This window comes from Hoplias malabaricus, chromosome 1 (assembly GCF_029633855.1).
Source record: "Hoplias malabaricus isolate fHopMal1 chromosome 1, fHopMal1.hap1, whole genome shotgun sequence".
NCBI classification, from domain to species: domain Eukaryota; kingdom Metazoa; phylum Chordata; class Actinopteri; order Characiformes; family Erythrinidae; genus Hoplias; species Hoplias malabaricus.
Window position 1 is genome coordinate 65,817,192 of NC_089800.1, and position 23,883 is coordinate 65,841,074.

The following is a 23,883-nucleotide window of genomic DNA, read 5'->3' on the forward strand; positions in this document are numbered from 1 at the left end:
ACTATGGCACTGGTCTACAGGATTGAGGCAGGGTTCATAGCTATATTTTCCCCCAAAATTCAACTGCATTCTTCTGCCCCGTGTCAAGCCAGGCCTGTAAAGCAGTGATGTATTAGTTGGAGTATGGGCCTTCTATGCTCAGTAATGACTGATGAAGCTGGGGATGATGAAGCTACACAACACTTCTACCTCCACCCACACATAGTGGAGCACATCGACTCCATGGAAGAAGTGATTATATCATGAATAACTTCACTCCGCTCCTCTCCTACTGTGCTGTACAGCGGTGTTTTTATTGCAGCAGACCTGGCTCTGTTACCCCCCTGTTCAGAGCAGGGGTTCAACTGTCTTTTCCACACTCTGTAAATACTCTGTCACTTGATTTTTTTCTCTTCTTTTCCCCTCTACATCACTGGATATCCCTCACCACTTCAGACAAGGAGCATACACGCTGAGGGAGGTGCAACGAGAGCACTGATAATGTGCCTCTCTCTTACGTATGCCAGGTTTACATCACGTAATCGTAATTGACATTTCAAATATACTCCTGCGGCTTTTTGTCATTTTATGGTAACAATTGCATAGTATTAAAAAGGGATGCACTGATATTGAGTTTTCAGGGGCCGATAAAGCCAACATCTATATTAATAACTGATAGTGTTGGGCGATCGTGCAAATCAATATCACGATTAATTGTATGTTTTACCACGATTACGATTAATGAACTATTATTTTGTTTGTGTATTTTTGACCCTCAGTTCAGTGACGAGGCTTGTACTGTAAATATGCTCCAGTATTAAATATGGGATATTTTTCTAATGTTGCCGGGAGCTTGTGCCTCTCTTGTTTTTTGAGCACTGTCGTCTTAAATATAGTCAAAACGGAACACGTCCAAACTACAAACGCTGTGTGTTTCTTTGGTACGAGCTGCTCGAGTCGTTTGTTCAGCCTCGACATTTAGGTAGCTTTCATGTGACAGAATCATGTGACTACAGCTTGGTAGTCTGGTTTTAAAGGGACAGTACACGAACACACAGTGGGGACATAACAGAATAAAAATAATATATCAATATAATCAATGTAGACAAAATTATGTTGATTAGAAGTTCTGAATGTTGATTTCAATACATTTTCAATTAATTGCACAGCCCTAATAACTGATCATTTTAACTACACTAATTCACTTTGGATATATATATATATATAAAAGTTAGTGGTTGTAATATTGGCTAAAAGTTCAATATCTGACTGATAACATTAAATGAAAAAAATCGACATATCGGCAAATGATTTATTGGTCGAGGATATATTGTGCATTACTAATATTAAAAATGACATATACAATATTATCTGCGAGAAGAAACAAATTGATGCACATGCTTTTGCAGAGCTTTTGACTTGACGGAACTCATAACGAATGCAGAGATGAATTAATTCTTCTTACTTGCCATTTACTATTACTTGCTATACAGCTACTCCATTTTTAGGTTATTTTTGGTGGAAAATGTACTTTATGGCCTTTTTGGAATGGAAGATGAATGTATAAATGAAGGGTGCTCTTTGAAATTTGCATCGAAATGTAACACCACTGATTGGCTCACATATGGAGTTTCATATCCATAAAACACCCTCACATATAGATGTCCAGCATATGGTACAACGGAGCATTAGAGACAGACGCTCATGCTCAAGGACAGGGTGAAGAAGAAGAGCAGATTTCACAGCAAGCATCCATTTCCATGCAGACGATATCACAGATACTGTATAACACAGTCATATTCGGGGCATATGGCCAGGGCAGATGTTTCAGTAATAGAGACAAAAACAGAGGAGATGAGGTGGAAACTGAGTATTATGGAAGGCACCATTAGCTGCAATGCCTAAAGATTTACTCTCACATAACAAGCCTGTTCAGCTTCACCAGAACACAGCCGACATCCATGCTGTCTCCAGTGTATTGAGACACTTCACTCCTTTTCTTTTTTTTCCATTACTTTTCCTTATGAACACGCTCCAGACTGAGCAATGGGATGAATCTATTTTATGTTTAAGCAGCGAATAAACAGTGAAAAAATTTAATATCACAATAGCTTCAAAAGCTTAAAAGGGAACATATTTCTAAGCTCTGTAAATTTTTACTCACTGTGAATTAGCACAGAAACTCATTTGTAAGTCGAGTTGTTGCACTTTCAGTAATGCATTTAGCTGTCTCTCGAGTTTGGAGACATTTCCACCTTAAGTGATCAGAAAATGCAAAAATAAGTCAATATTACCAACTTATGAAGCAGGAAAAGAGCAATATCTTCATCTTGGTTCATGCTTTTCAATGTTTGAAGTTCTCTCTGTTGTCTAAAAAATTCCAGATGCCTTTGCAATGAGCAGAGAGAGAGAGAGAGAGAGAGAGAGAGAGAGAGAGAGAGAGAGAGAGAGAGACAGAGAGAGAAACTAGAATACCGGACCATTAGTTTTTCTGTTGGTTAGACTGGTTTCGAGAGCACAAACAGAATGTAGAGCAAGCAAACAGCAAGGAAACATGTCCTGAATTTTATAAAAAGATATTAGAATTGTGAACTTTGCCTTTAAGTCAGGAAATTGAACCAGATACAGAATTTCCAAAGACTATCCAAAGACAAGTTGGACCAATCCAAAGCAACCAAACACTCATGTGCTGAGACTTCACAGCAGTAACTGGTACAGACCAATGGACGCTCAGGGTTCAAGCCACTAAATGTGGGTGTGCTAAGCTTATTTGGCAAAAAACAAGCCTAGATCCATATGTGGGGTCTATTCATTTGAATACAAAATGAGAAGTTCATTCATTCATTCATTCATTGTCTGTAACCACGTATCCAGTTCAGGGTTGCAGTGGGTCTGGAACCTACCTGGAATCACTGGACCCAAGGCAGGAACACACAGGAGTGTGCGCCAGTCCTTCGCAGGGTGACACACTCACATTCACACTTGAATTGCCAATCCACCTACTAACATGTGTTTTTTGATTTCGGGAGGAAACTCACCACCGTGCCACCCACAAAATGAGAAGTGATTTAGAAAATTATATACAGGCAGCCCTAGGTAGAAAGTGACAGAGAGAGAGAGAGAGAGAGAGAGAGAGAGAGAGAGAGAGAGAGAGAGAGAGAGAATGAGAATGTGTGCTGCTGACTCAAGCAGTCATGCGCCCCTGAGCTCCGCTGGTAATTCCAGCTATTTATTAGCTTTATCAGGACGGTCGATATTGAAATCTTGTGTTAAAAAATTTGTTGCATCTCGCTCTTTATCCATGCTGGAACAGGCCAAGTTCTCATGCTCGGCTGAGCAAGTCTGCCAGAGAGCCGTCAATAAGGCTGCCTTTCTCCTGCAGTATTTCAGTGCAGACACAGAGCCAATTACAGAGGGGGCAGTCTTCTCCTCACCAGGGTTTTACAGCAGGAAACATAGACTTGGAGGAACTGCAGAATGCTGATACAGACCAGTCAAAGACATAAACAGCAAAGCAACAGGCATGAGAAACTGCTGCTGTGGCCTTCTAAAGGTCCCAACTACCTCCTTCAATAAAGACAACTTTTAAACTCCTTTTGAAACCCTTAGGTCTGTTAGTGCTTTTTTTAAACACCAAATGTAGACAACAGTGACTAAAAACTCAAGGGCTTCAGTTAACACACTCACACCTGCATAGTGGTCAGAGATTGGAAGGTTGGCCTACTCCATACCGAAGATTGTTAAATAATGGCTGCACATGTATATAAGTCATAGTAGCTAGTGAACATTTACATATTTAAATAGCTTTCCAAGATGCCATGGGGGTTACCATCCCATCTCAAACTGCCTTAACGTTCCTCTGGGTGAATGGAAAGTTTGAGTTCCTTGGTCAATTTTGTGTTACGGCCACACTGTCTAAAATATTACTAAAGTTTGGCCTAAAGCAGTGCTGGGTGATATGAGCACAAATCGATATCACACTTAATAGTACATTTTACCACTGTTATGTTTAACTGAACTGTTATTTTGTTTTTGTATTTTTGACCCTCACAGTTCAGTGACGAGGCTTGTACTGTAAATATGCTCCAGTGTTAAAGCTCAGATATTTTTTCTAATGTGGCTGGAAGCTTGTTCCTCTCTTGTTTTCTGAGCACTGTTTATATTTGGTGTGTGATTGTGCTTTGGTCTCTGAAACCAAGTTTTTTCCTCAGGGTTTACAATTGACCTCTTTTTGTTCAGTGTTGTCTTGATGATTGTCAAACCACAGCACGTCCAAACCACAGACACAGTGTTTTTTTCTTTAGTACGAGTGCTCGAGTCGCTCGGCCGGCTTCTGTGTTTAGGTTCTCCACCATGTTGCAGATAGAGGCAGAATCACGTGACTACAGCATGGTAGTGAGGTTTTAAAGGGACAGTACATGAACACACATTGGGGACATAACAGAATTTTAAAAAATAATAATAAATGGATACAATCAATATAGACAAGATTATGTCGATTAGATGTTTTCAATGAATTGCCCAGTCCTAGCTTAAAAGGTTCAACTGTAAAACTATGTTTACTTCACTATAAATTTTATAAACAAGAGTATAAATTACTCCCCCAGTCCCTCGACACTGTCACTCTGTATAAAACACCCCTGAACCCTGAACTTGTTCGTCCAGCCTGGTCCTCGTTAGCAATGCTGATTCAGCAGATGTTAATAGCACTTTAATCAAGGCTAGGGGTCTGTAAATGAGCTCTCAGCTCTGCAGCACAAGGCATTTGAATGCTTATTATAAGTGCACATGTAATGAACACTAATTATGAGCATGGCTGAAAGTGTTTCTGTGATAGCACTGGAAGTAGAAGGCCAGAATCCATGTGAAATACAGTATAGATAACAAAGCACAACTTCTGATTACTCAGTGATGCATTAAATTTTGTACTTTTCAGAAACAATGCATACACAGAATTCTGCAGTGAACTCCTGAACAGAATAAAACACATCATATTCAGCCAACCAGAAGGGAGCTTTCAACACTTTACATTTCCATAACCTATCATACACACATCAGTTTGTTGAATAATAACTTTCAGGACAAGCCATGGCCTCAAAGGAAGAAATTAAAGTCAGGACAAACAAACCCACGTCCAGAGAAGCTGGAAAATGTGTAAAAAGACAACAAGAAGAATCTGTGACTTCTGGTGTTTTCACTGACCACCTTCTTATATTTCTTGAATATAAATAAGAATTTGATGCCTGTATCAAATTATTTCTGAAAGGGGCGCAATAACAGTCAAAGGTTTATAGAATATATACCTGTCAGATATTTGGACAGCTGAGAGAGGGTTTTCTTTGTTTTGGGATATTTTCCACATATTGTGAATGTACAGTACTAGTCAAAAGTTTGGACATCTTCACATTCAATGTTTTCTCTTTGTTTTTTATTTTTAAGACATTAAAAATATGAAGGAACACATATAGAATTATGTAGTAAACAAAAAGGTGTTAACCAAACCAGAATATGTTTTATACTTTGGAGAATCTAAAGTAGCCAGCTTTTGCTTTGATGACAGCTTGGTGTTCTCTCAATCAGCTTCATGAGGTCGTCACCTGGAATGGTTTTCAGTGAACAGCTGTGACCTCATCAAGAGTTAATTTGTAGAACTGCTCGTCGTCTTAATGTGTTTGAGACCATAACTTGGGTTGTGAAGATGCAGGGGCTGGTACACAGTTCTATACAGTGACTAGCCCTATTCCACCAATGACTGAACTGAAACTGTGCAAACATTTGACTGGTACAGTACAAGATTGTAAATATTAATGTCTTTCACCATTTATCATATATAATGATGGGAATAGATTCTGAAAATCTAAAAAAATAAATAAAAATAAAAATCTCAGTGTAGGGCAAGTTATCATGACCTTCAAGAGCTCAGGCAATTGGGTGTACTTTGGAAAACTGTTGTCACTTTACAGTCTGCCATTGCATCAAAAATGCAACCTAAAAGTTAATAACAAAGAAAAAAATAAACCCTAAATCAACTGTGTGTAGAAATGCTACAGAGTTCTCTGGCCCTAAGCTCATCTCAGATGGTCCATAAGACTGTGGAAACCTGTGTTGTGTTAATGAGTTCATATTTCAGCGTGTTTTCAGAAAACAGACACCAAGCCCTCTGTGCTGAAGATTAAAGGGAACATCCAGAGTTTTATTGCTGATAAGCGATAAGGCAAACATTTTAGAGACATATGCTGCCACCAAATGTGATGCCATTTCCCAACAAGTCTATGGTTATTTCAGCAAAACAATGCCAGGATTACTTTTGCATGTTGTACAACGGCGTGGCTTCATAGACACAGAGTGCATGTGCTTGACTGACTTCTCTGCAGTCCACAGCTGTTCAAAAAACGTTCAAGAGTGTCAACAAATCACTGATTATTGTTTTTATTGCATTTTAAAAAATCTCAAGACAACTTGCAATGACCAGCTAGTGGCCCAGCCAGTGCTCGTTATAACTGTACCCTTATTGCAAGATAATCCCAGCTTGATCTGAGCTGTAGAGAATACACGTAAATGCTTCTTCAAAGGCCTCCACACTATCCAAAATTACTTTTCCATGTGCCATCATGAAGGGAATGAACACAACCGGGATATTTCTATGTTTTGTTATATTCCAGTTAGTCCTTCTCTGTGTGAACACTATAAGCTCAATACTGTCAACCTATCATCATCATCATCATTTTCTTCCTCCATCCACCACACCCCAGGTCTATAGCATTTCTTCCTAAACTCCTTCACCTGTACTTTTCCTGCTTTATATAAGTGACTATGATAAAAATGCACAACCCCTCCCCTCTCCAGTGTGAAATGTTCTGTTTTCTCTGGCACTAGCCTTGGGTTTTGGGCTGTGTTCAGTTCAAAGAAGAAATAGACTGGGCGTGCTGTCAAAAAAAGAGCCGAGATCACCAGTCAGCTCCAGAAAAGAGAGACACAGAGACACTTAATACAAAATACTATATGTACAGCATACATCAGGCCTGTACTCAGAGAATAAGTATGATGTATTATCTGAATTGTAAGTAATACTTTATGCATCATGGCAGCATTGAAAGTGTGCACACACAGTGAGAGGGGGAAAAAAAAGCTCCTGTGGTGGTTACGGGACAGGTGTAGTGAAAGGAGTCATATATCACACTTAGTATTGCTATATTTGAGGAAAACGCTCCATTTGGATGAAAAATATGTCAACACAGCTTTGCAATTCCTAGTATATCCACCCTGAAGAGACTCTTCCCCACACAGTGCCCCTCTTCACACACACAATGCCATATTCTGTGTTGAAATCTAATCAAGCCCATGAGGCACGAATGATTCAGATATCTATGAAATAATCTAATGTAATCAAGAGCCAATCAGATGGAAAAAAACATACTTTGCACAATTGCATGGCTTCAGCTGGAACAAATACCACTAAACTTCTCCAAACACTAAACACTTTCTTGGTTCACTATCATGGAATTCTGTGCAAATTCATGTCAAAATAAGAAAACAGTACTGTATAATATTTTTTTTAATTTTATTGTTGTTTTTTGTGAACAAGAGAGTTAAAATTCATTAAACATCCAACAGAAAAACTTTTTCCCCCACTCAAAATAGCTAAATTGATACAGACAAGTGTTCCCTGTCATTGGATAAACCTATAAGTAAATAAAGGGCATTTCACATTACGTTAACTACCTACTGACAAGTACAGAATGTGTTTTACAAGTTTCAAAAGTCCATGTGACAGCCAGAATGAGAGTGGTCTACCACACAAAAACATCCAAAAAAAAAAGATTGTATCTGGGGTCATAAACTTCCAGGCATACATGTACACACTGTACGTATCCTGATCCAGAGCGTAAAACCCTGACGATAAAAAGGAATGGCAGCAATCTTCACGCTACATCAACACTACAACATCCAGCTTAGTGGGAGGACAGCAGGAGCTTGATGACTGACAGCTGTGGGTGAGCCACTTTGCACACAATCTAAAAATCATCATTCCAAAAGAAACAAGGCCTATTTCTAACAAAAAATACTATTGTTTTCACTACAAGGGGCAAATGCGTGCTGAAGAGAGTGAGGGTTTTCTTGCAGGTGGTTTTGCACTTGTCTGCACACTGTGAAAATCAAACTCCATTAAAGATTTAGCGGCTGAATTTACGATGGAGTCTATCTTCTGTGACAGGAGAGGTGGGGCACAGAATGGAACTGATCCTAAAAAGCAAATTGAGCTAAAGATATATAGGGACAAGGGGGAACATTCCATAAATGCCATGACTGACAACAGCCCGCAGCTTTCCTCATTCTTCCTCATAGAGGGGGGAAAATATGACCTGTGAAATTAATGACAGCATCTTAGGGCCTGGTACTTGGCGTATTATTAATCATAAGCGCTGTGCTCCATCATCATTATTGTTACGATGGATTGCCATGTAACCGTGTTGCCCGAGCATGAAAGCACACATATATTATTCTTAATATTCCTAAAAGCACATGTGCACAGTGGTGACCTACTTACGGTGGAACATGTGTTGATACACAATATGGACAAAAGTACTGAGACAGCTACTGATCTCTGAATTCAGGTGTTTCGTTGGGTTCCAATGCCACAGTACCCAGCCATGCAGTCTGCCTTCAAAAACATTTGTGAGAGAGTGGATCGTTCTAAAGAGCTCACTAAATTGGAGTTGGTTAATGAAATAGAACGCCACTGTTGCAGTCTAAATTATCTTCAGTCATAGATATCCCACAACTGTGGCATTGTTAGACTTGTTTTATGGGGGTCTATAGCCCCACGTATGAGTTATTTAGCCACCTCAAATAAGCCGACCTATAATATTCTGTTATTATAGAAATAAATGATACCAGACTGTGTATTTAAAAAGAACCTGTTAAGTTCTGTTTATCTGCATGTTGTGTTTGGTAATTTCTCCAACCCACCTCAAAAGTAAATGTGGTTTGACCCTCCTGCACGCAAATCTATCAAGCAATTTGTGCATTATTGACTTTGGAGCTGTAAGCGGTACAGACCTGGCTAAAATGAAACCAATATCAGGCTTCCAAACATGTAAGGAAGAAAGAGAAAGAGAAAGAGAGAGAGAGAGAGAGAGAGAGAGAGAGAGAGAGAGAGAGATTTCCCAGAGGAAACAGGTAAGCTTCATAATCTGTCACAGCCTGATTGTGTTAGCCTCAAAAACTTGTAAAATGCACAATGTTAGTTCCAGAAGCAGGCATAGTCTCCTAAGAAGAAAGTGCAGATATCGTTTTTGTTTCTGAGACAAGATGAGACAAAATAGGTGGGTTAGTTTGTTTCAGCTCCCAACATTGCTATAAGCTTAGTCCCCTTAGCCCCTATATTTTATTTTAAAAAATCTCGTGACATCTCTCTCCCGCAATCTGAGTGGTGTTATTGAAAATCGGAAGTGTTTAGGAGCCTCAGTAACTCAGGAACAAAGTGGCAGACCACGTAAAGTTACAGAGTGGGGTCACCGAGTACTTGCTAATGCTCTGCTGACACACTAACTGCAGAGTTCCAGACCTCTTCTGGCATTAACCTCAGCACAAAAAATGTGTGCTGGGAGCTTCATGAAATGGGTTTCCATGCTCGAGCAACTGCGTGCAAGCCTTACATCACCAAGCACAATGCCAAGTGTCAGACGGAGTGGTGTAAAGCATGCCGTCACTACCCAGATAGCAGACACATTTGGGCCAAATCTGTCTCACATTTGGCACATAGAATTACAGCATTGGCAAGTGTTATGTGGGCCGGATGTAGGCCAAATATCATGAGCAGAGTATGACTTGGGTTATGGCACATGTTGCTTGGACCAGACATTGTTCCACAACACACCTGACATCTGGGCCCATATAAGGTGGAGCTGAGTTGAGGCAGCCAGACTCACCCTGAGTCAACTGCGTCATTCAAGGCCAAATGTGGGCCATAACAGTTGTGCAGATGTGCTACATTTGGGCCAAACGTTCATTGCTATCTGGGTAGACTTTGGAACAGTGGGAATGTGTTCTGTGGAGTGAGGAATCACACTTCTCTGGCAGTCTGAGAAAAGAATCTGGGTTTGGCGAATGCATGGAGAATGTTACCTTCCCTGAGTGCATTGTGCCAAGAGTAAAATTTGGTGGAGGAGGTATAATTTAGGGTTTGGCCCAGGCCCCTTAGTCCCAGTGAAGGGAACTTGTAATGCATCTGCATACAAACACATTTGGACAACTCTATGCTTCCAACGTTTTTGGAAAAGGTTGGGGAAGGCCCTTTTCACTGCCAGTTTGACTGTGCTCCAGTGCACAAAGCAAGGTCCATAAAGGAATGGTTGTTTGCGTTTGGTGTGGAGAAACTTGACTAGCCCATACAGAACCTGGCCTTGATCTCAACACCTTCGGATTGAACTAGAATGGGGATGTTGAGCTAGCCCTCTCCTGCAACATCAGTGCCTGACCTGCAAATGCTCTTCTGGATAATACCCCATAATCTTGTAGAAAGCCCTCCCAGAATAGTGGAAGCTGTTTTAGTGCCAAAGGTGACACTAAAGGTGACAAAAATTTCTCTATGAGTAATATGCAGGTCTCCCACTACTTATGTCCAAATAAAGATTGAAATCAGTAAAATCATCAAAAGAATAGAGCAACCAACAGGATTAACCAAACAATATCAACTGAACAATCAAAAGTAAGTAGGTCAAAAGTAAGTAGGTCATGAGACTAAAAAGACAACTTGAATCTGAAGAAACAGCCTTAAACACTCTCTGCAGAAAGTCTTCATTTATTGCCACCCAGGTTTTCCTGTAATGTCTTCCATTAAAAACTTTCTGTAACATTTCACCCCAAATTTAAGAGCTCTCCGGCCCCTCACTGGGTGGCTGGCTCTGAGACATCAAACACACGAAACTAAGTCTCCTCCATTCTAAATAAAAGACCCAGCAGGAGAAGGAATGTGTCCAAACTAACAGAGCTAACTAAGTCCCACGCCCACAAAAACAGGGGTTTTCTCTGTGGCGCTGTCCCAGCAATTTTCAACCTTCCATCCTTTTGTCCCCCTCACTCTCTCAAACACCTGTAGAGGATTCATGTAGTTATAGACAAATGCCAATATCTAAACTCATCATATATACTAATTTGGGTAGTTAAATAAATTGGTATGCGTAAGTTTAACCCCGTGTGTAATAGTGAACTGTTAGAGCTTATGTTGAGTTAAAATGGCCTGTGCAGTCAATAGTGACAGAGCGTGGCCAGTGTAGCTCTGACTTGCAAACACATAAACAAACAACAATTTTCAACAGTGACCTCTAGCTATGAAACCTCATACGAGGCCTCATCTTTAGGGACAGCAATCTGTTGAGCCCCAGTTATGGATGACTGCACAGTTTGTAGAGAAACCACATGAGAATCAAGCCTAGATTCAATAAATCTCAGAGACTTGGAGGATGATCATGAGAGATACATGCTCAGTTTTTAGAGAGGAATAAGCCACTTTACTAATACTTGCTCTTATGTAAGATTCTGAATTTTGCATTAGCCTACCTCTATAACATCACAGAATTTGTACTTTGCTCTGGATAAGATTCTCTGCCAAACTCCATAATTCTAAATGTATGAGGAGTAAGATCAGGGCCAAAAGTTTCAACTTTATGTTTGTAGTTTTCAAAAAAAAAAAAAAATCACATACTGATTTATGGCTTAGCTGCAAACATTCCTTCAAAAATGCTCCATGGGCCTGAGAAAAAAAACATGAAGAAAGATCCCAGACATAAAACAGTCATTTTATCAGCCTGGAGATGCCGAACAGAGTGGGAGGTAGAAGCGATGACTTAGGGGAGGCTGCAGACGAGATATCAATTACACACACAAGGCAGGAACGGCCAAAAGCCATCCATTAAGCCCAACGTGACAAAGGTCGGCAACAAAAAAAAAAACGTCTATTAAAAGTAAGAGGCAGGTGGTGGCTGTTGGGGAAGGAGAGACATGTAACCTCAAAGATCCCCACCCCCCATCCCCCATAGTTCAGGCTCTCAGAGCAGCCTGTCTCTTATGCAACCTGCTGGCACAGCTTCAACAGCCAACGAGAAAGTGATTCCATTCTCTTGCTGAGGAAAAAGGAGAAGTGTGATAGGCTCCTTTCTCAGACCTGGCTCTCTCTGTATCGTCTGTTCCTGTCTGTCTGTCTGCGTGTCTACTCCTTTTGCTTTCTATCCCTCACTTCCTCTGTGTCACTCTTTTTCAAGTCCAGCACCAACTCCCACTTTCCTCTTTCTCTCCCTCTCTCACTCCTATACTCCACTTTTCAGGCCTTCCCTTCCTGAACACCCAGCATTATATTCAGCAATGTGGCAAAAAATTGGGGGTGGACAATGTGGCAAAATTATACCACAACACCTAAAGATATTTTCATGATACATGGAATACAATCAGCACATTGAGTTCCTGGGAGGTTTCATACATTTTGGTTGATTGAAAAGGGTTCCCAAACCAGTAAATACTATTGCTTTTATTGTCTATTTCTCATAGTGCTGGATTTATTACATTTTCACTCGATAATGATGATAAACGTTGAGCAACAGATAAATTAATGTTAATTTTTATTCCATTTTAGCACCACCAATGGAAGCAGCATGATCATACAGCACACTTCAGACACATATACTCATGCTATTACGATAAATGAATGTTTGGTACAGTGTTGATAAAAACTTGGTAAAATAAACAACATGTTTCATTCCGCTTTTGTGTATGAATTAAAAATGCATTAATTAAATAATTCTTGTAGTTCTATTTGTTTTTGGGGTTGGTTTTGTCCATTTAGAAGAACAGCAGTTCTGTACACTATGGCTGGCCCCAAATATTCGGCCTATCAGTGTTGTTTTTTTGTTTTTTTGTTTTTTTTTTCTGTAGATATTTGAATTTTAAATTTAGATCAGGTCAGCACGGTGGTGCAGCAGGTAGTGTTGCAGTCACACAGCTCCAAGGGCCTGAAGGTTGTGGGTTTAAATCCTGCTCCAGGTCTGTGAGGAGTTTGGTGTGTTCTCCCTGTGACCGCAGAGGTTTCCTCCGGGTGCTCCGATTTCCTCCCATGGTCCAAAAACACACGTTCGTAGGTGGATTGGCAACTCAAAAGTGTCCATAGATGTGAATGTGTGAGTGTGTGTGATGCCCTGTGAAGGACTGGCGCCCCCGCCAGGGTGTGTTCCCTTCTTGCACCAAGTGATTCTGAGTAGGCTCCGGACCCACCGTGACTCTGAATTGCAGTTGCAGACAATGAATTTTTTTTTGTTTGTTTGTTTTTTTCCATAAATGTAGGCTATATATACAGGCAAAGCACCACTCCACGTGTATTCAGGCTCGTCAACATAAATGACCTTATACAAATGAAGCCTAAAACAGTCTATTTACAACAAAGAGTAACAACAATTACATAATTTACCTCAAATTAGACCACCTCCACAAAGCTCTGGTTAACCCTGTCATACTGTTAACACAAGTTAGCGACTGGAGCCACGCTGTGAGCCACAACGCGACCTCTGGACTTTAAAGCGGCCGTCAGGCCCAGATTTCTAAACGGATTTCGGAGGCAACAAAAGGACATGGATGAAGTTGAACTCAGACACGTACAAACAATGATAATTAAACTTTCCTCAAACATACCATTCCACCTTTAAAGACACAGAGCTTCTGAACGTAAACAAATATGAGAACAGCATTTCCCCACAATCATAGATGTTTCCTTTAAGGCATTTATCCACAAAACAAAACAAGAACTAACCCCAGTGAGAACAAAGAGAACTTTTAATTCTAACTCTAGTTCATTGTCCACCTGCTTGAGACAGCTGGAACAATCAAAACAGCCACAATTAAAGATTTTATTGCCTTGTTGGACATTTAAGGCCATACTAAACTATCTAATTATGCTGACAGCACCCTTGTTAAATATTTAGCTGAACTTGTTTACTGACATGATGCAATACACTGCAATGTTGCAATGCATTCATACACTCAACAAGTGCTCAACAAATCACAGAAAGGTTAGATTAGAAAAGATGAGCTAAAACATTCATTCTGTGGAGTTGTGTATTCATACGCTCACTCATCCATTCGTCTGTTGGTGGCTCCTGATCCAGGGTCTAACTTACACACACTTGTGGTCATTTTCTTACACTCACCCAGCCACTAACTCACACACACACATTCTGCATAGACACTCCACCTAACATCTTGTGTTTTTTGGACTGTGGGAGGACACTGGAGCACCCAGAGGAAACTCACACTGACACAGGGAGAACACACCAACTTCTCACAGACAGTGACCCAAGGCAGGTATTGAACCCTCAAGCTGAGGACCCTGGAGCTATGTTGTGCACAAAATGCTAAAACATAAGCATCCTAACTAGCTTTTGTCATCTTAGTAAACACAATACAAAGCAACCAAAACGTCTCATTTGTATGAGGAGGAACAGAGCTTTTGTCTTTGCTACTCTAGGCTCAGCACTGCAGAAACCGTGCTGTGTAACTTCTAAAGGAAGGTAGGAAAACACCCTCCACTTCTTAATTTTAGGACAATTTAAAGTGAAATATAATCTGCACCTGTAGGGGGAGCCCAGGAGCAAAAGTACAGAATCTTAACTAGTGTGCCTTTAAGTACAGGGGCGACTGACAAACTGTGAGTGCTAGCAAAGACAGAGAACAAAGCCCTTGAGTAGAACAGATCATAACCTCGCAGATCTTGAACAGGCACCACTGGAAATGGCTCCGATATATTGTGTGTCAAATAAAGCTCAGACTGTCACCCACAATCTCTCAGTCAGAAAAGCTTATTGTGATTTACGTGAAATGATAATAATATGATCGTTATGCAGCCCCCCATTCACTAATATTTACCTCTGACTCTGTCATATTCTTCTTCAACTTTCTCTCCCACTCTCACGGACTTAACTTACTTGCCCTATATCTCTCTTTTATTCTCTCTCTCTGGGTCTGACAGCACTGATTTGCCTCACAGGTGGGCTCTGCAGCTGCCACTGTGGTTATTTATAAAAGCCACCATGAAAACAGTGCGCATTTCTATCAGCCTTTTATCCGATCCACAGCTAGGTATGCTCCACACACTGTAGTCATTCAGCGCTAGTGTTGATGGTAACTTCCAGTTAATTGGTTAAATGCCCACTCAGGAACTGCCAGAAAACCCATCACTCCACCTAAAAGGTGGGATCAGAACTTCAAGAGAATGGAATAAATCTATAGAGTATGCCTGAGAATATGAGATTTTATGAAACTCATTGTTTTCCTACAACACAGTCCATATCCTGATCTCGGATTCATTCATAAATATTCTCCTGTGTGGCCTAAAAAAGCAAGCCTGCAGCCCTACATTATTATTTTGTTTACTTTGTGCTTTCCTTGGCCTGTGGTTAAGTGAGTAACCTTTACAGATTTCCAAATATAATAATTAGTCACAATGGAAATCCTGTCAGCACTAGTGTCCCAATACCAGCACAAAAGAAAACCAGTGTTGTTGTTGTTGTTCGACATTTATACCCTTATAGACGATATATCATTCAGCACAACACTGGATCCCAATGGCAAGTGTAGTCAGAGGGAAAAGTTTCATAGCAGTAGTAACACAACAGAGCTGTGATACTCACGCTTTGTGCAGCGCTGGGATCCAGGGGCCTTACTCCATCCAATACAGCACTGCCCTCCACAGACGTTCACACTGCAATGACACCCAGACACATTAACACAACGGCAGAGACTTCAAGATCTCACACATGTGTTACATTTAAAATAAAACTTGCACACATTCACTCAGCAACAACTACGTTCTCAAGAGCATATGATCTCACCCAGCAACACTCACACACTCAAACCTGCATATACATACATTGTGTTCTGCACTAGATTTAATCTTGCAATACATGCCAACATCTTTAAATAAGGCATAAATCCTCAGAAATAAGAACAAACATTCACTCTGGAACATGTAAACAACCAGAAACACCAGCACATTCCCCCCACACACACACTGACGGACCCGTTGACCTAACTGTAACCCTCAGATCCGCCCTTCTCCCAGTCCAGGCGCGAGTCTTTTCTCTCTGGAGATAAATGTGAGAGTCTCTGGCCAGAGCTGGACTGCAATCCCATTCTAATCATACCTCTCCAACTGCTGCTGCTGCTAGCCCACCATTTCCACTGCTCCACACTCAAGACTTAAAGAAAAATAAACAGTAATACAAGAAGCAATCGTGTCAGACGCCAGGGCCTTTTACAATTAAAAGCCTTTGGGAAGTGAGGGCTGTAGAACTTTTGGAACTCCTCAGTGAGGGCATAGGGTTCAAAGCCAAGGGGCAAGTGGCCTGTGCTTGCCAGTGGGTAGATGTACTCACGCCACAGCTCTTGCTGTTGTTGCACAGATCTGTATATTTATGGTCTAATATGAATAACCGAGTAGTGTGCTAAGCCTGGAGATGTGGTTTTTCTCACTGCTGTACACACGTTTCCAAACATCCTTCAGTGTGTGGAGTGTTCAGGTTATTCTGGGAGACCGGGCAGTGGGGGCACCAAAAAAAAAATCCAATTTGAGCCAAGGTTTTTGAAAAGGCCAGTGATGCAATAAAAGTGAGTTTAAGCACGGTTTGGTCATTCAGGGCCTGTGGCCCTCTGTATTACCCTGTGAATCTTCAGCTTTACCTCTAACAGGTCTCGAATGACCCTATACCATGTGATCACACTGTCCAACACTGACACAGATGATACACTGACCCAAACACACCACCCCAATTGATCCCAAACCGTCACATGGTTCTAAATGCCCATACATCCATCACAACATCCTAAATGACCCTTAATCCGCACTGACCACAAACTGTAATCCAATTTCACACACCGACGCACTGACCCACACATCCACTGTCCGCCGCTTACCCAGAGTGTTTGACCACTTGCTGGCCTGTGCTGCCCATCCTGCGTGTCCGCACTTGGCCGCCGAAGTTGGTGCTGAGCTCCACGTTGTAGGAGTGCGGCTGGCCGTCGGCTCCGGAGCGCGAGGAGATGGAGCTGACGGCGCGGCCGGGCTGCAGTACGTACAGAGTCCTCACACCGGGCCGGTCAGCTGTCAGCACCGGACACTCCAGCACCGACAGCCACAGCGTTATCGCCAGCCAACGCACAGCAGCCATGCAGCCGCTTCTGCACTTCCAAACACGGGCACAGACACGGAGAGTTCGGGGAGGGGGCGGGGGGGTGGCAGCCGCTTGAGCAGCTCTACGGGCACGGAGAGAAGTTGGGATTCACCGGGGACCCGAGAGAGAGAGAGAGAGAGAGGGACCGGGGAGGGTAGCCGAGAGAAGACCGTGAAAGAGAGAGAGAGGGGGGGAAAGTGCGTAAAAGTAGGCGAAAGAATACAGAGAGGTAGTGAGGGAAAAAGTAGCCGAAATAAGCCCGTGGAAATGGAGCCGAGAAGGAGCGCGAGAGGGCGGGGAAAAAAGTGAGGGCTATCGCGAGTGAAAAACTTTCAAATCCCTGAGCGAAGTCATCTAGCGGCCATCTGAACGCGCTCGAGAGCAAAGAGTCCGCGCGCTGAGGGTGAAGAACACACACGGAGAACAGGGGCACAGTCCGCTTGTCCTCCGGAGGCGGCGGGGAGCTCGGACAGCCGCGTGTGTGGTAGTGAACTTCTAGCTGAAGAGTGGAGAAGTCTTTTCAAAAAAGTTTGCGCTGCGCGAGAAGGGGGGCGCTCGGAGGTCTCCGGCGCGTGACGTCACTGATGGGGCTCTTATTGGACTCAGAGTGGGGCAGAACCCTACAAACCAACCCACAGAAACTGCACTGCTGTAAATTGCTTTTGAAACTGCGCCAGATGCACTGCACATTCAAAAGTTTGCAGACACTAATTCCAACGTGGTTCCCAACGCAAGCTCCTGCTCTCACCAGACCCAACTACTCAACACCAGCATGGCCTTTCTGACCTCAAGAAGACCATGGGGCTACTCCAGGACCAGGGACGAAAACCTGGGAGCTAAAATGACACAGGCGTTCAGTCCTGTAGGGTTTGTATAATCTCCAGCCAGAAGTAATGCTTATAAAATGAGATGCGCAAGATCCTACAATCACCATGTCCACTGCCAAGAGTCAGTGCCAATGTTTTTTTGTGGCTGACTGCAATTAAATTCTCCCAATCTGTTCCAGTATCTAGAGTAAAGCCTTCCCAGAAGAGCACAGGCTGTTACAGTAGTCCAGGAACAAGCTCCCAAATTACAGCCTTCATTTCATGTTGGACGAACAGATGTCCACATATCTGACATGAAGTATGTCCTGAATATATATATAACATTATTCCTGTTGATGAAACTGTTTGTGCATATATTGTAATAATCCTAAAGCATTATACATCAATATTCAATCATCCATTCATCTTCTGAACCGCTTCATCCTTTTCATGTGGATCAGGATGAGGGCTCCGAAGCCTCAGAGGGCATCCCGCCCTCGCACATTTACTCACACTCACCTCTGGACACTTTTGAATAACCAGTTCGCCTCCCATGTGTTTTGGACGGTGGGAGGAATGTTGGAGGAAACCCACACAGACACAGGGAGAACACACCAAACTCCTCATAGTCAGTGTGTGACCGGAGGTGGGGTTTGAACCCATGACCTCAGAACCCAGGATCTGACACTACCACTGTGCTAGCTAATATCTATATGATTTATGCTGTCCAAAGCAAAATACGTATCTCCAAAATAGTAGCTCTAAAGGAGTGGGGAAAACCTTCTTAAAGGCGATATTCAATTGTAAAGATGTTTCTTCAATATTTGCTAGTTCTCCAGCCTGTTTGCGCCCTGGAAACAGCTCTGATGTGTATATGAAGCCCCGGTGTCAGGAAATGGGTAAAAAACAAAGAGATTAGTGTGATATTCTAGGCTTTCTCACTCTGCTCACAGGCCAGGTGATGGCATCTGGAGGTGTTTAGGAGACAGAGAGCCCTTCGAAAGTTGAAAAACATAAAAATAGATGAGGATATTGGTTTATTCCTGCTCTATAAGTGAGTAATTTTTAGTTATTTTTTGGTGGAACTGACTCTAAAGAATGCGCTAAATTTATGAAGGAAAACATGATACAAAACTAAACTCAAGTTACAAATGAGTTTCTGTGGTAATTCAAACAGTGAATAAAAAAAAAAAAACTTACAGACAAGTTCAATTTCAGCCACACGTACAAACAAGCATCCCCCCACCCCCACCCCATTTCCATTGGTCCATACATTGTATTTTTTTTACACAATGCAAAGCTTGTTTTGTAACGATAGAGCAAATGCTGTAGTAAACTTAAAGGACGTATATGTATCTTTTTAGACAGAGACATTATACTAATCAGAGACATATACTTTGTTTACCTGCTGTATAAGGCCAAACCCTGCTGTTATTGTCCCCCAGTATTTTAAGATTAAAGTTGAACCCCTGCACTAAACACAGTAAACGTAGAAAAATGAACAAGTGCCAGAAGGCTGCAGCTCTTTCAGTGTTCTATACTGAAGCATACCACAGACATGACATATAGCCAGCAGTCGCCATGTTAATCTATCTATAGGACTCATGACAATGTTGCTTTCTATTTAAGTATCATTTACTTCCTTTACTTCCATAAAAGGTCAGGTTCTAGTTTATGCTTCTGCCAGGAAGCTCTTTGCGGGCCATTATTTAAGGCCCCTAAAAGTATTTGGACGTTTGATTTAAACTGAGCAATACAGTACGTTTGTTGTGTGAGGAACCAAAACAAAAGTACTAACAAAGATTCTTTCCAAGGGAGACGGGTGTAATTCCCCAGTTCGTGGTCACAGCGGGAGGAACCACTGGGCTCAAGGCAGGAACACGTCAGGGATGAGGCACTAGTCCATCATAGGGCATCCCATACACATGCACCTATGAATACTTTTAAAAAAATGAGACAGGGCATAAACCTAGGAACCCAAAATCCTGGTCAGATCCTTATTTTCTGAACATTATTTTTTTCTTTTCAGATTTATCCAAGGTCAACTACCAAGGTACACTATATTGGCAAAAGTATTCGCTCACCTTCCTTCGCACACATAAACTCGAGTAATGACCCATTCTTAATCCATAGGGTTTAAGATGATATCAGCCCACCCTTTGCAGCTATAGCAGCTTGAACTCTTTTTGGGAAGGCTTTCCACAAGGTTCATGAGACTTTTTGACCATTCTTACAAAGCCCATTTGAGAAGTTAGACACTGATATTGGACGAGAAGGCCTGGCTCAGAGTCTCTGCTCCAATTCATCCCAAAGGTGACCGGATGAAGGTGAGGACTTTGTGGTGGCCAGTCCAGTTATTCCACAACAAACTCACTCATCCATGTCTTTATGGACCTTGCTTTGTGCACTGATTCGCTCTCCTGTTGGAATAGGATGGGGCCACCCCCAAACCATCAGATTGCCAGACAGAGAAGTGTGATTCGTCGCTCCAGAGATGTTGTCTCCACTGCTCTATAGTCTAGTGGTGGCTTGCTTCAAATTACTGCATCCAAAGCGCTGCATTGTGCTTGCTGATATAAGGCTTGGAAAGCCATTCCAGGAAGCTCTGTACACACCTTTCTTGAACTACTCTAAAGGCTATGTGAATTTTGGAGATCTGTAGTGATTGAATCTGAAGAAATTCAGGCAACTTCTGCGCACTATGCACCTCAGCACCTGCTGACCCTGCTCTGTCAGTTTATGTGGTGTACCATTTCGTAGCTGAGTTGCTGTCGTTCCTAAGCACTTCCAAGTTCACTGTGGAATATTTAGTAATGAGAACATTTCACAGGTGGCATCCTATCATTGTACCATGCTGGAATTCACTGAGCTCCTGAGAGCAACCCATTTTTCCACAAATGTTTGTAGAAGTAGTCTGCATGACTAGGTGCTTGGTTTTATAAACCTGTGGTCATGGACATGATTGGAACACCTGGATCCAATTATTTGGATGGGTGAGTGAATACTTTTGGAAATATAGTGTAAGTGGAATATTTCACCCACGGTTTGGTTATATGCCATAAGTGTTTCTTCCTCCGAATGCACCTTCCTCTTATTCACTGCTCTGTCATAATGAGGTCTGTCAAATCTGTAATCTACTAATTAAAATAACATTCTATTTAGACACGTTCTTAATTCACATAACCAGACATTGTTAATACATCAACTATGACGTGTCCTCAAATAAACCAACTGTTCAGTCACACTGTGCAAATGAAATCTTCCATGTGCTCATAATCCCTAAAGGTGTGTCTGTAGTTGGTGTTCTTAGGTCTTGGTTCTTGTCCATGTTACAAATGTTTCTGCTGTGCGTTATGAGGTGAGTCACTACACCCCCACAGAGGCTGCAGGGGACATGTTAAAATGTGCTGCCCCTCTTAGCACAGCATTGCATCACTCACACACATATACACACACAGAGAGAGAGAGAGAGAGAGAGAGAGAGAGAGAGAGAGTTTGGGTGTGTGGGACGAGGTGTGTTTCAGAGATGGAGCGCTGATTGATGTGACAGTTGTTCTTAAGTGAGCCAACCCTTGAGGAGGATCAAATGTCTCATTCAATAGTCATTATTTCACCACTTTCTAATCTGAGTGAAACAGCAGTTTGCAACAAAACTAAATCAATAAATAAATAAATAAAAAATAAGAAACTAAACCACTCCTACATGGAAGTGTAAAATTATTCTATACAATATTCTAAATATCTACAGATTCACATATTTTGACATCACTATATAGCTAATGAAGCTGGGCCCCTTCTACATGGACAATTTCTCTCTCTAACACACACACAACACAAATAAGCAGAGCCATTCAGTTTAAGAGTTGTGTGGTTAGTGGGTGGTCAAATAAAGTTATTCTCAGGTCAAAGCTATTCATAGTCTTTAAAAAAGCATGTGTAGGACAAAGGGGAAAGCAGTGAGAAAAAGCTGAGCTACTTAAGAAAATTAATAATAATAATAAAAAAATTGGCCTTTTTTGCTCCTGAGCTCCCCCTATAGTTTAAGAGTGTAATTCACTTTTACAGCACTGTGCTGAACTCAAGAGGGAGGATGTGAGTGTTTTTTCTGCCCACCTTCAGAAGCTACAAAGTGCAGTTTCAGCTGTGCTGAGTGCAGAGTAGCAACACCATAGGCCCTATTCTCCCTGTTAAAAGTCAGTGGAGCATCACAACAATTTAGAAGCTGATATTTTAAGGTTAAAACCTATCTAATGTTGCTTTAACGCTCAGATTCCTCTATCAATGAATGACACTCCTTGCACTCACATAAATCAGGTTTAGGATCCACACTCTCACTTTGTGGAAACATGTCCAGGTCTTTTTTTGTTGAAGGCTTGGACAGCTGCCAAGGTCGACAACTGAGGAACAGCTTACAGCAGTGTGCAAAATTCAGTGATAAGTCAGGGAACGTTTATATTGAAGTGGCTGGGGTTGTATGAGATTAGACTGGACAGTGGTTTTGTTCAGTGCAGTTTGGCCACAGCAAATTGGTGCAAAGGATACCTGAACTGGATGCTGGGCTCCTAAATCAGGGTTTAACGAGCCTATTTCTATTGTGCCAGCCGTGCAATAACCATACATTATGACAAGCTGCATGGCCAAGTGCAGGTCCTAAACGCTGCTTTGTCAGCTGCTGTTAAATCCGAATATGCCTCTCAAACTTGGCTTTCCTTTCCTGTTGCAGATTCCCTAGTGCTGGTCGACATTCTGTTCTGTGAAGCTTCCACCACTGGCCGTTAGGTTCATCAAATCATTTTAAGCTTAGTGTACTGAGAGCTCTGGCCAGAATTGTTTTCCATGCATGGGTACATCCTATTTAAAGCAGGCCCTTACCAATATTTACTGAGGAAGGAGTTTGATTTAGAAGCAAAATTACTACCTTTCTAACAGACACTACATTAAGAGACAGGGTACAAAGACTGGAATCCTGGCTGGCGTAACACCAGTCCTTATGGTGGCAGTTGTCTAACAAGGTCCATGTTGATGCTGCCATCTGCTCCTTCTACTCAGCCTGTTCCTGTTGTATCACCTTAGTGACATGAAGCACTTCTTCCTCTACACTTTAGTGATATGATGGTTTCAAACATTAAAATTAATTTCCAGTGCAGACTCGTAATGAAAATGTGCTTCTGTCTCACAGGTTGGCATTCAAATTCTATGCCTTGAATATGCTCCTTCTGCCTGGTCTTCCATTTTGTCTGGGAATTCTTTTCATGGGTGCAACCACTCATAGCGGCTGCAGCGTTAGCAACCGTGACAGTCATTAAGACCGGAAGAGAATCCTCCTGAGGACACTTGCTTGGCTTCTTAAGAGGTTTCACTGCAGTGGGAAACCCTGTGTTACACTGTGAAGCTCATATGTAGAGCACTGACACATAGATCACATCCCATTTGACATCTGCGGAAACTCCGTGGCACGCTAGGAACTGTCGATGTGAATTATCTGGCACCTGAGAAACTATTGGAGCCAACTGGAATCACACATCATAAAAACTGCCTTGAAATCAGTTGTGTTTAGATGTGTTAGGCCTTTGATGAACAAGTGGATCACTGCCTTTGCAAACTTACACTCATAGAGGAGCTTAGTGTAGTGTAGCCCTCTATTCAAACAGATTTCACTTTATGGTGCTAATCCACTGCATGGCATTCGCCCAAGGAATGTAGCCGGTGATGTCACAAAACGCCATCTCTAATGGGGATCATGTGCTTTGAAAACTACAACTACGGTGGTAACGATAGATGCTGTTTACAAGTGGCAAGAGATGTCACATTTAGTACCTACTTGGCTTACTAGGTATAAGCAGGGACCAGGAACCAGATTTTTAACATGGAAAAGCAAAAGAACA

The 23,883-nt window shown here is 41.9% G+C and overlaps 1 protein-coding gene across 5 annotated transcripts in view; it reads right to left on the reverse strand.

Moving 5' to 3' along the window:
* Nucleotides 1-17,197, reverse strand: part of ltbp1 (latent transforming growth factor beta binding protein 1) — a 116,887-nt gene extending 99,690 nt beyond the window's left edge. For all 5 annotated transcript variants that reach the window (XM_066670996.1, XM_066670979.1, XM_066671006.1 and 2 more), the window contains exons 1-2: nt 16,936-17,197; nt 15,654-15,724 (exon numbers count right to left, since the gene is read on the reverse strand). In XM_066670996.1, the coding sequence (XP_066527093.1) occupies nt 15,654-15,724; nt 16,936-17,189 (325 nt within the window). In that variant the 5' untranslated portion in view covers nt 17,190-17,197. The remainder of the gene's footprint in view (nt 1-15,653; nt 15,725-16,935) is intronic.
* Nucleotides 17,198-23,883: the final 6,686 nt, after the last annotated feature.